Source organism: Trichosurus vulpecula, chromosome 2 (assembly GCF_011100635.1).
Source record: "Trichosurus vulpecula isolate mTriVul1 chromosome 2, mTriVul1.pri, whole genome shotgun sequence".
NCBI classification, from domain to species: domain Eukaryota; kingdom Metazoa; phylum Chordata; class Mammalia; order Diprotodontia; family Phalangeridae; genus Trichosurus; species Trichosurus vulpecula.
Genome location: NC_050574.1, coordinates 166307066 through 166324262, shown reverse-complemented (window position 1 = coordinate 166324262; position 17197 = coordinate 166307066). Strand labels below are relative to the sequence as shown.

The following is a 17197-nucleotide window of genomic DNA, read 5'->3' as shown; positions in this document are numbered from 1 at the left end:
GAAAAACAAACTACATACAAAAGGAAATACAAAAATTCCTTCAGCAGGTGATGACACTAGCAACTGAAGGAATCAGGAAAGGCTTCCTAAAAGCAGTTAGATGGTACAGTGGATAGTTTTGGGCCAGGAGTCAGGAAGACACTTCTTAGTTGTGTGACCCTAGGCAAGTGACTTAACCTCTGTCTTCCTCAGTTTCCTCATTCTTAAGTGGGTCTCATAATAATACCTGTGGGTTATTATGAGAATCAACTGAGGTAATATTTATGAAGTGCTTGATAAATGCTTCCTTCCTTTTCCTTTCTTCCTTCCTTCCTTTCTTCCTTTCCTTCCTTCTTTTCTTCTTCTCCTTTTCTTCCTCTCCTTCTTCCTTCCTTCCTATAGGAGGTAGCAATGAAACAATGGATGATGAGTTGGAGTGACGGTTTAAAATAACCTCTCTTCTAGGAAACAAGTTCAGACCAGGGAAAACTCCAGTTAATGCTCCATAGGGAAAAGAGGTATAGAAGATGCATTGCTTCTCTGATTTGCTGTGTACTGAGTAAATGTCTTGCCATTTATGGCCTTGGGGCCAAAGTCTATGGTCTTCTTTATACCACTGAAAGAAACTTCTCTAACAAATGTGATGAGATTAAGAAGAACTTTTATATAGTCCAGTTGGTGATCTAATCTCAACCTCATACCTATCCCCATAGAACCCACCAAGAACACACCATGCCTAGTGAACACATTTATCCCTAGTGAACACAATATTTATTTTTTTGGCACGAGCCCAGAATGTATAAAAGATGAAGTATTTTTAATTGTATTTCTGGAGTAGAGAAAACTTACTTTCCAAGTTAACATTTTTCTCTCCCAACTGTTTCAGAGAAGTCCTTACTCCATTTTGTCAGAAGTTAAAAAGAAAAAACAACACCCCAGTTATACCAGTCACTGCTTTTTCTGCAGGGGAAGCAGTTTCAAGGGAGAAATTGTCATCTAGTCCCACAGTTATGCAAATGTGATAGTTATTTCTGACATTGGTAAATAATAGCTCCGTATGCACAGACACTGTTTTCTTACCTTATCATGCAAGGTCTCAAGCCATAATTTAGATGTTCATAAGCGATTAGGATTTTTGGACGATAGCAAGCAATTTGTGCAGTGTTTCCCGTCTATCTTCTATCCTGAAAAAAAAAAAGGTGATTAGCACTTTTTAAGGGGGTGCGGAGGTCTAACAAATTGGTACACTGATCAAGGTAAATCAAACTGTCAGATCAGGTGACTGGTTGGCATATATAAATAAGTCACACCTTAGGTAGCCAACATATTCCTCAGAGAAAAATTAAATATTGACTCATCTCCTTTATTACGTATGTATCTGGCTTCTGTTTAAATAATGTAGACATAGCTATGCTCCCCGAATAGTATTACTACTAACTATTCAATGGTAAACAGAAATAGAATGATATTGGTAACACAATCGCATATTCGTAATATTGTTTAAAAATAAACCTAACTATAATAAGGCAACGTTTTCACGTTAGTGCAATTTATAAAAAGCCAGCAGTTAAATAGGATTTCATGACAGCATGTTCATAACTGTGTGGGCTAGTTTTATGGAAACATCAGTAAGTTTCTGGTTAGCCGTTTGTCAGTCTGAACTGTCAAGGTCAGGAGCTATTGTTTAGTCAATCTCTTGGCAAGGACTGTGGTTACTGGGTACCTGACTGTACCAGATTTCCATGAAAACTTTGGTTGATGAGCCAATCAGAGTCATTATGTAAATGAATACCTCCTGATTGGCAGAAATGGATGCTTTAAAGAGCAACACATGTAAATGAGTCTAGGAATCTTAAGTTTTAAGAGCTGGAAGGAATCTTAGCGATCATCTAATCCAAACCTTTAATTTTGCAGATGAAGAAACTGAAGCTCAGAAAGGTTTAAAAAAAAAAACACCTCACCTAAGATCAGACAGTAGCTACTGAATCTTGTATCCTGACTCCTATTCTAGGGCTCTGTTTATAACAGAATCATGTCTCTAGAATCCTCTTCTAATTTTGATTTGAAGAAAATGCTTGATATTCTGCTCACAGAAACACATGGGATCCTAAGAACAGACAACAGATCTGAATGTGAGGTCAGAATAGGAAAACGACTCACTGTGTCATTATCCATAAGCATTTTACTTCCCCACCCAAATCTTAAACTCTTACCCCCAGGCACTTGGGACAGCAGAATACTCTTCTGAGCCTTGGGTCTTCAGACTCCAGCACTTTGGAAAAGGAAATGGCCATGACTTTTGAGATCCCATGAAAACACTTCACCTAGTTCTCTCATGTAAATCCTAAGGTTCATTTTTCCAGAGGCCTAAGCTAAGGCCAGTGGTTTCAGTAATGGCAAATTTGTATTATGAAACCTCTGTGCTTTCTGAATTGTTAGAGGCCCTTTTTTTCTTTTTTCCTTTTTCTGTTTTTTTCCCAATTCCCTTTGTAATCATCTCAAAGCCAAGTGCTCATTTCCACCAGAACTTTAAACATTGTGCCTTTATGTAGTGCAGCTTTTAATTTTCCTCCCTAACAGAAGTGATTGTTTATGTTGTAAATGCCACATTAGTCTCCATGAAATGGAGATGGAATTGATTTTCATTTCAGAGATTTCACAGCTTGCCCCAGAACTTTCTGCTTGATTGCCAATGCTCAGAAATGCATGGGCTCTGAGAGGTTCAGAAATGATGTGTGTAACATGGCATATAAAAATGTGAGACTTGGAGATGTGTTTGTTGGAAGACAGACCCCTGTGTCTCAATAGATGTATTTGGCCAGGCATTCAAAGGAACTAATGTCCTGAGTCCAGGTGACACCTTCAAGAAGCTGGCTTCAATCCCAGGTCAGCTCACCCTTAGCAGAAACTAGCTTTGCCTTTCAGGAAACTTCAGAAAAATCATTCATTCACTAAGCCTCTCCTAACTGTCTATGATGTGTCTGGGACTGGTTGGATGTTTTGGGAAATACAATAGAAGTAAGAGATCATAGGCTCATAACTCTAGGGCTAGAAGGGATCTGAGATGTCATGTAATTCAACCTTCTCATTTTACAGATTGGGAAACTGAGACCCAGAGAGGTTAAGCAACTTAGCCACAGAGAGTGACAGAGCCAGGATTCAAATGTGGGCTCTGTGACTCAATTCACTCCTCTTTCCACTGACTCATGCTTGAAGGAACTTATCCTCTAATCAAGAAAACACGAAAGACATCATAGAGGAAGCCAGCTGGGTACTAAAACAAAGCATGAAAACTAGAACAGCCTGAAAACAGAATGATCAGGAGATGATAAACATTAAAGTCCCCTTGGCACATGGAAGGACTGTGTGAATGGTGTAGAGAAAAGAAGTTTTGTCTCATCTCTCTCCCCTTTTGCCTTCAGAAAAATATAGTCCCCTGGACTTGTTCCTTAAAACCAGCGAAGCCAAGGAGGCAGATGGTATGATCCTTCTCCAAGGTTTGCTCAGGTAAACTGTTGACTAGAATATACCAAGGATAAGTTTCAATTCAGAGCTGAATTCTTAGCAATAGGTAGAATTGCCTCGAACTTTCTAGAAGCCCATTTCTCTGGAAGCGGCTTTTCAGAGCTGGGTTCCCCTACCCCCATGCACTTAATATTCATTATAACACTAGTTATTTAGCAAATTGCCATTTATCATTTATTACACTTTGCAAGTTATTCGAAAGAACTTAACAATTTAAAATTTTTGGCAGGACCAACAATTACTCTATTATAATTAAGAAGCAAAACAGTCCAAGGGAACCCGTTCTTTTAAATGATTATTGCTATTTTATGTACATTTATATTTAATGAATAGACACATATAAAACTTTCAAAAATATGTTTATTTTAACAGTTAAATCATGGGGGAGAGGAGGGAATAAGCATTTATTAACTCTGTGCTAGGAAGTTTACAAATGTTATCTCATTTGATCCTCTCAACAACCCTGTGGGGTAGGCTCTATTATTGTATCTATTTTAAAGTTGAGGGAACTAAGGCAGACCAAGATGAAGTGACTTGCCCAGGGTCACACACCTAGTAACTGTCTGAGGCTTGATTTGAACTCAGGTCTGCCTGACTTCAGACCTAGCTCTCCATCCTCTACACCATTTAGCTGCCTCTAAGTGGCTGTTTGTTGGCCAAATATCTTACTAACATCTGTGATTGATTATGTTAACCGTAAAAGCTCATCTTTTATAACTGCTTCAAGGTTTGCAAAACACATTCCTTGAAACAACTCTGTGAGGTAGCACAGTTATTTTATTCCCATTTTCCAGATTAGAAAACTGAGGTTCAAAGGCTTGGATCTAACTTTATGCATAGTAAGTGTCCAATATGGAATAAGAATCTAGATCTCATGATTCCAAGCCTATCATCTTTCTGCTAATGTACCTCTCTCACAAATGTGGCAAGCAACGCCTTCTAAATTAATGACTAAGCACGAAAGAGGTACTCTAAAATGTCCAGATAATGAAACCCTTTTTATCTTGGAGATTTATACTTCATAGGGGTTGGATTATGGAATCAAATTGAATAGAATCCAGTGTAGTTGAATGATTTCAAAGGTCTCTTCTAACTCTGATTGTCTATGGATCTGTAATATTTCTGAGGTTCCACATTTATTTTTGCTTCTTTGTCAAAACGCTGTCCTGCCTTAGTATTTTTCTGCATAGATTTTGGCAACAGTACCAGGTGGAACAGATCTCACAGTGAGTCCTAGTAAACCCTAGCCCTCTCAAACAGCAGAATGGCAGATCTGTTAACATCATCCTGAAGCACACTGTAGTGTTTTCAGTTGTGGGGAAGGACTGGTTTGAACCTGTGATTTATTTCATCAGTGCAGGGAAATCCCAATAAGATAACACAGTCCACCAATGTGGATTAGCAATTATTCTGCAACTTAGAGTCTCAGAGGATTGACTAGGGCAGTGAGTAGTTAAGTGACTTACCCAGGGTCATGTAGCCGCAATGTGCCATTGGTGGGACTTGAGCCCAGGACTGGTTTCCCATACCAAAGGCCATATTTCTACTAAACCACACTAACTCTTTTGTAGGAGACATTTTCTAAAAACATTCTTAAGTTCAGGTTTTAGTAAGTATGTTAAACCAGGTTATTATTTGTCATAGAATTAGTAGCAGTTAGCACAGTAGTATTACCGCTGCTTTTATTATTTAAATAATGAGTACCAACTGTGATGGACTCAGTACAAAATAACTTTAGGTATAGTCATGGATGTGATTGCTGATTCTTCTAGAATGAAAGCTCCAGGGTGTACAGCAAAAAAGGCGGGCTTACATTTCAGGCCTTTCCCAAAGGGAAAGTTAAAAAAAAAAAAAAGAGGGAGACAAGACCACATATGTATGTGTAAGATTGTTTCTGTCCAGTGGTGTAACTCTCTGGATGGAGAGAAGTGGCTTCTTTCCTCCACACAACCTGGACAGGAAGGCACAAAGGAAGCAAGCAAGGATGATATTAAGCATTTGCTGTGTACAGTGTGTGAAGTGCTTTATAAATTTTATCTCATTTGATCCTCACAACAGCCCGAGAAGGTAGGTGCTATCATTATCCCCATTTTATTGTGAGAACGTTGAGGCTGACAGAGGTTAAATGATTCACTCAGGGTCACATAGCTAGTGAGTGTCTGGGGTCAGATTTGAACTCAAGCCTAACTATCTACCGCTCCCCTTAGTCGCCTAGCGTGGAGATCTCATTGACAAAGGAATGACAAGCTGCCCGGAATAAAGAATACTTGACTTAAAACAATTCCCTCTCATGTCACCTATTACAGGGAATCCAAGACTTTGTTCCACAAAGTCGTTGTTGATTCTGTTGTTCAGTTGTGTCCTACTCTTTGTGATCCTGTTTGGATCACAAAGATGCTGGAGTGGTTTGCCATTTCCTTCTCCAGTTTATTATACAGATGAGGAAACTGAAGCAAATAAGGTTAAGTGACTTACCCAGGGTCATACACCTAGTAGGTGTCTGAGTCCAGATTTGAACTCAAGAAGATGAGTCTTCCTGACTCCAGACCTGGCACTCTACTGTACCACCTAGCTGTGCCTTCCACAAAGTACCTTGTGTCATTGTGAAAAAGGGAGGGGTGGTAATAATGTGTGACAATGACAAGAAGATTATGACATACAGCGATGATGATGATGATGATGATGATGATGGTGATGGTGATGATGATGATGGTGATGGTGATGATGGTGATGATGATGGTGATGATGGTGATGATGATGGTGATGATGATGGTGATGGTGATGATGATGATGGTGATGATGGTGATGATGATGATGGTGATGGTGATGGTGATGATGATGGTGATGATGATGGTGATGGTGATGATGATGATGGTGGTGATGAACAACCCAAGAGCCTCAGGAATAGCACTGCCTCCAGCTCAGTGCCCTCAGCCATCATTCTGGGAAGCAGTCTCCATCAAGATGCAGCCCAGCAACTGCTCCTGCAGATGCTACAACCACAGCTACCGAAGACCCAGAAAAAAAGTCAACAATCAATAAGCATTTTATTAAAAGCCTACTCTCTGCCAGGCACTGGGGGTACAGAAAGAGGCAAAAGACAATCTGTTCCCTCAAAGAGCTCACAAAATAAGGGGAAGACAACATGCAAACAAACATACAAATCAAGTTATATACAAGATAAATAGAAAATAATTAACAGAAGAGAGTCTTCCTGTAGAAGGAGAGATTTTAGTTGAGACTCAAAGGAAGCAGCCAGGGAGTTAATTAGAGCAGAAGAGGGAGGGCATTCCAAGCATGGGAGACAGCCTGAGAAAAATGCCTGGAGCCAAGACCTGGAGTCTCTTGCTCATGGAACAGCTAGGAGGCCAGCGTCACTGGATCAAAGGGTACACATCAGGGAGTAAATGTAGGAATACTGGAAAGGTGAGAGGGAGCTAGATTATAAAGGGCTTTGGATGCCAAACAGAGCATTTTGTATTTGCCCCTAGAAACAATAGGAAGCCGTTGGAGTTGCCACCAAAGTCCTCGTCACTATCATATGATTCAAAATCAGAAATCAATTTGATTTTATCAGTGGGAATGACATTCATAAAGCATCATTGTCATCCACTTTGCTCCTGTACCCTACAGACCATGGGACCTTTCTATCCCACATACTGCTGAAATCTTCCTCCATCAGAATATAAGTTCCTTGAGAGAAGAGAATGTCTGGAGCATAGTTTATTAACTGACTCCTTTCTGTGTTTTCAGTAGCTGTAGCACCTGCAATTGTCAAGATGTATCTCTGCAATAGGGACTGCTTCCCAGGGTGAGGGCTGAATGCACTGGGCTGGAGGTAGTGCTATTCCCAAGGCTCTTGGGTTCATCTTTATTGTCTTCATGATCTCATCATGTCATCATGTTATCCACAGCAAGTACTTGATAAATGCTTGAACTGAGACCTGTTAAGGACTGTACCTTGAAAAGACGAAGGTCCTCCACTGCATCCGGTACCATCTACAGTCGTCCTGATCCATATCAGGTCACTGGACCCAAATGGCTCCAGAGCTGAAAATGAGGCTGGACACTTAACCCCAACTGCCCTGCCCTCCACACTCCAAAAAAAAATATGTATAAAACTAAAAAATAAAAAAAGAAAGGCTGGTGACTTTGCATGGCCCTCATTCACTCAAATCCAGTTCACATGCATGTCATGGCATCACCTCCCTGACATCAAAGTTTTCTTTGAGAAGGAAGGACAAGCAGCAACCTCTGATTCAGTCCTTAATTAGTTTATTCATTCATGATGATGATGGCACCAATGACTCTGTAGAAATGCCAGCTTTGGTCTCAGAAAGCTCAAGGACTCCAGAGAAAGAAAACAAAAGGCAGGGGTGAGGAGAGGGGACTGAATAGGGGAGTCTGCTTCTGCTCAAACAACCAGGAGCATGGTGGATGGCAAAGCATTTGAGAGAGAGAAGGAGGAGTGTAATATCGATTAAAGTTGGGACTTTTTTTACTGTTTTAGAATGATAAATTAATTGTGTCTTTGATTGAGCTTTACTAGTACAAAGCCCCAGGCCAAAACTCCTATCTACTAGGTGCTAAGCCTATGTGGGTGCGAAGCCCTCAGGGTCCTAAGGGGAGTTTTTAAGACCAGAGCCAATAGTAGGAGCCTAAGTTCTGGTTGCTCAGATGACCTTTGATGACAGCTAAAGAGTGTATAAAAAGAGAGAATAGAGCTATTTGTTTGAGGCTCTCACTCCTGGAGTGGACAGCCACTCTAAGAGCCTCCCGGCTCACCCAGGTGTTGATGGTTTCTTGGTAATTATGAATTGTATTTGGTCTGTTTATAATGTACGTTTGTAATTTGTTTGTATTTGCTCTGAAGTTCAGGGTGCTGGCTTTTCCCTCTGAACTAAGTGAGTTTATATGTATGTGTTGGACTAAAGTAAGATTGTTAACCCCTTAACATTACTTTCCTTAGTAAAGCAGATCAAAGAACTTGTGCTGGCAGGGCTCTTGTTGTTGGGATTCTGTTGGTCTTTCACCCCCACAACAGCTGCTAGCTGTATTGTTGCAACAAGGAGGGAGAAGGAGGAGAAATAAGTAGGGTGGAGAAGACTGCCTGAATCAAGAAAACAAGATGCATTTGTGACAAGGATGGATAGAATTTGATTGTGGCCAAGGAAGATCTCTCCAGAACATGAGGGAGAAAAAGCTCAGGAAAGTACATATTGAGTCAGCACACAGAACCAGTTGTGGGCCATTTCCCTTTTATTGTTTCTTTCTTCCTTCCTTTCTTCTTTCCTTCCTTCTTTTCTTTCTTTTTTTCTGAACTTTATGATGTGTTTCTTTTTCTTTTTTTTTTTTCGAAGAGAGAAGAAGGGGAAAAGCTTTATCAAGCCCAGGCCTCATTTTGCATCAGAGAGTGGTATTGATTTTCCACCCATGACTGCTGAAAATTAGAATTTCTTCATGAAGCTGAGTTCTTTTCTAGTCATGTGCCTTATCTTTTTAAAATATGATTACCTGCACTTCATGCTTTCATGGTTAAAATCATAATGAACTTCACCCACCCAGCCAGTCCAGGAGATTCCGTGTGAGCCAGCTGCCTGCCTGCCCATGTGTGTGTTGGCAGAAGGGAAGGCAGAGTCTGTGGGTCCCAGTGATTTTTTTCCCCTGCTTACTTAAGGCCCTATCTTTGGGCCACAGGTCTATTGACTTACTACTAATTTTCTTGTCAGGATAATTCTTCCAATCAAGATTTAAAACAAACTGGGTGGTTACTAAAGTGCTGGAGATTAAAGCCTAATGCTTTTTTTATTTGATTAAGACGCCTCTTATCTGGATTCTTGGGGACTAATTTTAGTTCAGTTGCAGACCTTCCTTAAAGGGCCAGGGGTTGTTTGTTTGGAGCAAATACTTTTTCTTCCTACCTACCTTTCCTGCTGGGTATTTGCTCACTGAGAAGAAGAAATAGATTATTCCCACTGCATCAATCTCCAGGCAGCTACTCAGTGCAATTTTCTTCAGTGTCTTGCCATGAAAAGCAGACTAGCCATTTCCTAAGTGATGATTTAAGGTGACCTATATTTTAGCAAACTGCTGGACTCGCCATCAGCTTCTCTCCTGCCAACCTGTTGAACCCAAAACCCCATTAGAAACCAGCCCTTTTGTGCATTTAGTAAAGAGATGGCTAAAAGAAAGAGAACATAGTAATCAAGAAACAACATGGGGCTGAATAATTCTCTTTGCTTTCCCTCCTTCTTCTTAATATTAAAGATTGATTTTGCCCATCACCGCCCATCCACTTCTCTTTCCTTCTCACTGTCCTTTCTGGCAATGATATTCAGGCCCCAAATTGACTAAATCTTGCTGGTGTCTTTTGATATTTTCTGTGCATTACACTGGGGTTATCTGATGAAAGCTATCCATCTAGCCGGGTTGCTCAGTCTGACACCAAGACCAGGGGACAGAGAGGACCATGAAAATAGAGTGCCAGAGTCTGTGTATGGGCTATTTGGGAGTACTTAACATCTTTATTTTCCATCAAGTTTTCTTTTAATTTCACTTTCTATTAAAAGTCTTCTCAGAGCTAATGCAATAAATTTAGATCTGTAGCCAGATGCAAAGCAAAACTTTTGGCAGGGAATATTCTATCAAAAGACATTGCAAATGAAATATGCTCTCCCTTGGGGATTATTCTACAGTTTAATTTAATTTGATATTTCAAATTAAATTAATTCAAATGGTTATGCAGTTCCCAGGGAAAACAGACTTCATTTATGATGTTCTGCCACCAAATTGTTTAGCAGCTATCATATATCTTATATTGTTAACTAAGAATGATAAATAGTGACAAGGTAGGTTTTTCTCCTCATTTCACAGTCCCTGTCTTCAACAGAATACAAGCGAACCCCTTCCAACACTGTGCTCACTAACTGTGCCACATAAATGTTTATTAAGAATATTATAGTTAAGAATAATACTTTCTGTGGACCCTTCCATCTAATCATCTCAAACCACGTAATGAAGATGTATGAAGCTCCTCGGGGGAAACAGATGTGGTGATTCCCACTTTATAGATGAAGAAACAGGTGGTAATGAGACTTAGCCAGTCTCACAGAGGGAAACAGACAGAAATCCAACCCAAGTGCCCATATTCCCTAGCCTAGGTTTCATTAGATTATGTTCCAAGTTATAAACTTCCTGCTTCTTCTCTTAGAAGAGACATCGATAATGGAAATAACACTTGAGTAAGTCAGAAGATCTGGTTTGGACTTGCAGCACCAGTATTTATTAGTGGTATGACGATGGGCAGCTCACTTTATTTCTGAACCTCAGTTTCCTCATCTGTAAAATGTAGATAATAATACTCATAAAAGGCTTGTTGTGCAGAAAGCCTTTTATAAACCTCAAAGTAGTATATAAATATGAGTTATTGCATAAAATGGGACTAATAATACACAAAAGAGACAATATAATATAAAGGATAGATAGCCTTGGAGTCAGGAAGCACCTGGGCGCATGTTCTTTCCTATGATACGTACTTATTTTACATGGTTTGAGACGATTAAATAGAAGAGTCTGCAAAAAGTATTATTCTTAATTATAACTGTGTTAATAAATATTTTGTATTAATTTTTCCATATTTCAAATCTCTATTTTGTTTTGACTGTATAGACAATCTAGAAGACCAAAATAGTAACAGCTCACAGATCTGTGGCACCTGGGGACTTGCAAAGCACTTACCTTATAACAATTATATGGCTGATATATGTATGTGTGTATTTATGTGTATAAATATGTGTGTGTACACACACACATATTGTATTAGATCAATGATTCATTGACTTCCTATAAGGAAATTTTCTCCGCTAGTGCAGATCAGACCCTCTCCACAACTTAGAATCTTAGACTTTTGTCCTCACTTCACAACCCTTGGTCTTCAATGAAATACAAATAAACCCTTCCAACACTGTGCTCACCCACTGCCTTAAAGAACAATGTATTCGTCACCGTCCTTTGTTTGGTTGATTAGTTAATCAGTTGGTTGGTAAGTAGGTTGGTAGATCTGTTGGTTGGTTTTCCTAAAAACTCTAGATAATTGCTTTAACTCTCCACTTCACTTTGCCTATATAGACATCAAGCTGAGGGTAATAGCCCACTCCTTAGGGTGGCTAATGGCCCCTCAGATCATCTAAAAGGCTTCCCCAAAACCTGAATGCCTCTTTGTGCTCAGAGTGGAAGAGACAGACACAAAGCTCCCCTGTGAGTCACGGAAGAATTATTTTGCCTGCCGTGAGGCTAGGTCACTTTGATTTGGGAGAGCTTCTCTGGTGTGGGGAGTTCACACACAAATACTGAGCTAAACATTCTGTACTCAGGATTCCACATCTTCACCCCTACCATATATTATCACTCCACTCCAGATTTTCCCCCCTTTCATCTATACAACAGGTTTGTTAGATATAAAGTCTTCTTGGAGTCCATTAACCCCCAACTAATCAGATGTGGAGAACATAGGGCCATTGAGGAGGTACCTACATCTCTGCCATCACCTTCTCATCCGTGGGTCTCCAAGATTAGCTACAGAACCAAAAAAAAAAAATAATGCGCTCTCAAAAGATTCTGGTCTAGAATAGAATACTAGATTCCTTGTCAACCAATATTTTCTTCACTGGAGGGATGTATGTTTTAAAGATAGAACTGGACTTACACTCAACCCCTTTCCATCAAACTTAAGGTAGCGGGGGGCGGGGGGGGGGGGGCGGGGAGGGGAAGCAACAAGAATTCAGAGATTTTTTTCCTTCTTTTTTATTCTTTCCATCATCGAAGTGAATTCTCCTCCAGAAGCAGAGATAGTAAATTCCATGAGTTTGTTACTCTTGTCAAGAAATCAAGGCAGTGTGATATAGGGAATACAGAACTAGATCTGGAATTGGAAGCTGGAAAACCTAGGATCAAATCGTCCCTCGGACACTAACTGTGTGACTATGGACAAGTCATTTAACCTAAGTCTCAGTTCCCTCGGTGATATGTCATAATATCATATTATATTTAATATGATATAACACATTTTTATATTATAATACAACATAACAACACAATATAATATAATAATAATGATGACGATGTTAATAATAGCACCTACTATGCAGGTTTGTGAAGATTCAGTGACACAACGTGTGTAAAGTATTTTGTAGACCTTAATGTGGTATACAAGTGTCAGTTATGATCAGCATAGAAATAGGATCCGGGCTTCACTGGCATGAGAAGGGCAGAATGAGGAAGATGATTGTATTAATGACTTGGAAGAAGGCACAGATAGCATGCTTATGAATTCTTTAGGGGACTTGAAGCTCAGAGGGATCGCTAAAATGTTGGCTGATCAAGCCAGGATCCAACAAAGTCTTGACATGCTGGAATGATGAGACAAATCTAATAAGATGGAATTTAATAAAGATAAGTCTAACACACTTTAGTGAGGTTCAAACAAAATAGCTTCACAAATACAGGTCAGGCATGGCTAGACAATGGTCCTTGTGAAAAGACCTAGAGGTTTTAACGGACTGCAAAATTAGCATGAGTCAGTAGTCTTACGCAGTAGCCCCAAAACCAAGTGTCCAGAATAAACCAGATAGTCATGGAATGGAATGTTATATTTAGTTTGGGATGCCACATTTTAGGAAAAACATGGGCAAACTAGAACATGTTAAAAATCAGTATCATTCAATGGAGAAAAGCAATGTCTCTGAAATCAGAAGACCTTGATTCAAATACCTTCTCTGATGCTTACTACCTGTGTGACCTTGGGCAAGTCACTTAAATACCTAGACCTTAGTTTCCTTCTTTGTAAAATAGACTCTATAAAGTCCTTTCCAGTTCTAGATCTATGGTTCTCTGTCCAAAGAGAGGGTGACTTACATGGGGAATACACTGAATACTGTGCCATGTAAGGATTGGTTAAAGGAACTAAGCACATTAAGCCTAAACAAGAGAAGATTTCAGAGGCACATGATAGGTGTCTTCAAGTATTTGGAGGAGAGCTGAGGCTTATTCTGATGGTTCCCCAAGGTTAAAACTTGGAGAGTAATGGGTACAGCTTTAAGTTCAATGTAAACAAAAACTTCCTAATAAGTAGAGCTATTCAAAAGTTCAGTGAGTTTCCTTGGAAAGGTAGAGGTTTATTTAAAAAATACTATAGACCTTCAAGTAGAGACTGGATGGCCAATGTTGGGGTATCCTGTAGAGGAATCTGATGGTCTCTCCTTCCTTTCCACTCTCAGATCCTGAAACTCTGGCATTTTCTTACTTATCCTATAGATTAGAGTGCTTCCGGTCTTGAAAGAGTTGAATGTGCTGTAATGATGCTCATGTACAGCACCCAGTGGATCTGTTCTCCTTGTGGGGATAGTTTTATTGAGCAACAATTATTATTAACATAGTAATGATGCTATTATGCCCATAGCTGCATTATTAGGCACTCAGTGCCCAATCAGCACCCAGAATTCCTTGAACCTCTATAGACTTGAGTTTGATGACTGTTCATAGGCTATGCTCAATGTTTTTTCTGGGGAAAATCAAGAAATAAACAAGAGTGGATCCTTTCGGGGACTTGCAGGGCTGGACTGAAGATTTGTTTTTTAAGGTGGGAACCTATAACCTAAAGATTATATAAACTTTAAGTTTTTTTATCAATTTACCCATCCTCTTTCTCTTTGGTCTTTCTTTTTGACCCTGTGGCTTTCTTCATACATTCAGATAGATGGACATTGCTATCTACATCTAAGCTCATTCTTCCTTTCTGTGAGGTCTCTCTCTCTCTGTCTCCCTCTTGTCTCAGTCTTCCTCTGTCTCTCTGATTCTCTGTCTATATGTCTCTGTCTCTCTGAGTCAATATATGTCTGCCTCTATCTCTCTTGGTCTCTGTCTCTTTCTCTGTGTCCCTGTTTGTCTCTGTCTTTCTCATTCTTTCTCTTTCCTTATATACTTTCTCACTATCAACACATGTATTCATTTACAGACTACTTTCCATCTGGCATTTTATTGACCAACAATCATTCCTGACCTCCAAGAGCTTATGTTCTAAAAATTATTCCAACTCTTTCTTTTATCAAGCGATGAGTTTTATATATATATATATATATATATATATATATATATATATATATACACACACACACACACATACATATATATATGTATATGTATATGTATATATGTATATATGGAGAGAGAGTGAGAGAGAGAGAGAGAATGGCCCTTATGGGAAATACTGAAAAAACTGAAATTACTTAGGGGAAGAGAAGAAAAACCTGAGTGTTGTTTTTAAAACAGCCTTGAAGTCTGTTAAAGGGGTTATTGTAACCCTCCCAGCTGTTCTCTAATGCTTGTACCAATGGAACAGAAGGAAAAGCGATTTGCTTGCAGCTATAGATATTTAGGTTATGTATAAAGAACTTTCTGGCTGTGCAGAGTTATTAAGCACTGAGCTGGTTTATTTAAGGAGGCTGTCCTTGAAGACCTTTGAGAATAAGACAGTTTACTTTCTGGAATGTTTTAAGCAGAAGACCAGGGTAATGGATGAGAGCCTCAAGAGTTTGGGATTCTCTCATTTGTATAATGTCTTACTGTTTTCTTTTCTTTTAAGGATAAAATAAGTTTTTATTTATAGTCTTATAGTAAAGGGGGAATCCTTAACTTGCAAGACAATTGTTTGGCAGTATGTACAACATACTTTTTATTTCCATTGAATGGAATTAAACATGGACAAAGAGTATATAGTACATACTAGAGATCAGCAAACACCAGAAGAGGATAGAGTAGACACAAAAAAAAAGAAAAAGGAAAAAAAAGAGGCTTAACACACAAATCCTTCACAGGAACCTGTTGACCATAGCCAAAACCAGGGCCAGGTCATAGAAGGGAGAGAGGTCCCAAAACAGAGGGAAAAAAGAGAGACAGAAGGGGACTGAATTAGTCTGTGGTTTTTAGTACCAGGTAAGATGCTCTTGGTACATTTATATGCAAAATCAGGTGGCTCTATTTCTTAGAAACATACACAAAGGAAAATTTGATCACTACTTTGTGAATCTGTCGCTTTGCAATACCGATATCATCAGAATAGGGAAAGTCCACTTGAATTCAAATTTCAGTAGCAGGATGTAATATCAAAACATCATTACTGGCCTTTAATACAAAAAAATGCACTCCTTCCTCAGCCCTAACCCTCCCTTCTTTACTCCCTCTATCCCTGACTCCCCCACCAAAAATCAATCTCCTGGTGGCTGAAGCTTCCCTACTGCAGGCTCCAAATACATACCACGTGGTGTCACATGACCCTCCTGAATGCCAGCAACTAAGGAAAAAACAAAAATAAAAAAGCTGGCTGAACTTCCCAGCTACATGTAGCTTAGTTGGGAGAAACAGGAGTGAAATACACCCAAGATACCAGACTGCATAGATGTTCCCACTTACCCTCACCACCACAAACCCCCCACCAAACTAACCCTTCAGCAGGAGTGACAAATATTTAAAAGAAAATTTTTCTTTGAAAAAAATTATGGGTAAATCTGATTATTCCAAACAGGTTATCTTCTAAAAGTTGAGCAGTTCACAGATTCACAAAGTCTATCAAATGAGGGGGGAACAAGGAAGATGTAGGAAAGGGAGAAAGGAGACTTGTGAGCAGAGAAGTCACCTGGGCAATGATGCCCAACAAGGTGGGAGGAGCTGGCTGGGGAGGTCAAGGGCAGCATATGCTCAGAGGTGTGTTCGTTCTGCCCTCCACAGAAAAAGCTGCCAAGTTGAGATGTTTTGGTTTAAAAATTCATGGTGGGGGAAGAAGGTTCCTGAAGGGAAAAGGCAGAAAATGAAAGCTGTATAGTCGAAGAGCTTCTACTTTTTAAGAAAAGAAAAGAAAGAGTCTTTAAAACAGCTTGAAGGGGTCTAACGATGAACTGGGAGAGGAGACGATGGAGGAGACAGACAGTTTTTTATTGCTGGCCTGCTCTGTTTAGCTGGCCCCCATCCGGAGCTTCTTTCTGCTTTGGGGTTCTTCAGGCTCTGACACAGAGCTGGAATCTGAGCCCCCGTCGAAGGCAGAGATGGCGCTGCCCTTGGCACTTGTGTAGAGGCTGTTGTCTGAAGAATAGTTGGTTGGCAGTTGGCCACTTGGCCTGGCTTTCTCTAGCGCACGCACTTGCTGCTCCAGCAGAGCGTTCTGCCGCTTGAGGTCTTCAATATCCTGCTGGTGTGTGTGGTTTTTCCTTCTCATATACTGGATGTACTCTGTGGCTTTATCTAAGATTTGGACCCGGGATGCCTTCTCTCCTTGGAGTGATGGGACAGAGTCCCGCAAACTTTGAAAGCTATCTTTGATGTGGTCCCTGCGCTTTCGCTCCAGTGCATTATGATGAGCGCGTTTGTCACACGCAGATTGAAACTTCGGTTGCTCTTCGTCGCTCTCCACCTCGAAGTCATAGGCATCGCTCATTTCCTACCGCCCGAGGAGCGGCCACTGCGGCGGCCGCTGGGAAAGGGGGAGGGGCGAAGGGGAGGAGGAAGTCAGGGGCAACAACAAGTCGGGCCTCACACGCTCGCTCGCGCGCGCGCTCACTCCCTCACTCACTCCTTCACTCTCACACACACACTCACACGCACACACACTCACAACAGGGCTAGAACCACCTCCTCACTGCAGCAC

General features: G+C 40.2%; 1 protein-coding gene across 1 annotated transcript; it reads right to left on the bottom strand.

Moving 5' to 3' along the window:
• Positions 1-16441: 16441 nt before the first annotated feature.
• LOC118837413 (protein max-like) lies at positions 16442-16987 on the bottom strand. Its single transcript, XM_036744277.1, has one exon. The coding sequence runs from the start codon at positions 16985-16987 to the stop codon at positions 16508-16510; it is 480 nt and encodes a 159-aa protein (XP_036600172.1). The 3' UTR covers positions 16442-16507.
• Between the last annotated feature and the right edge of the window lie 210 nt (positions 16988-17197).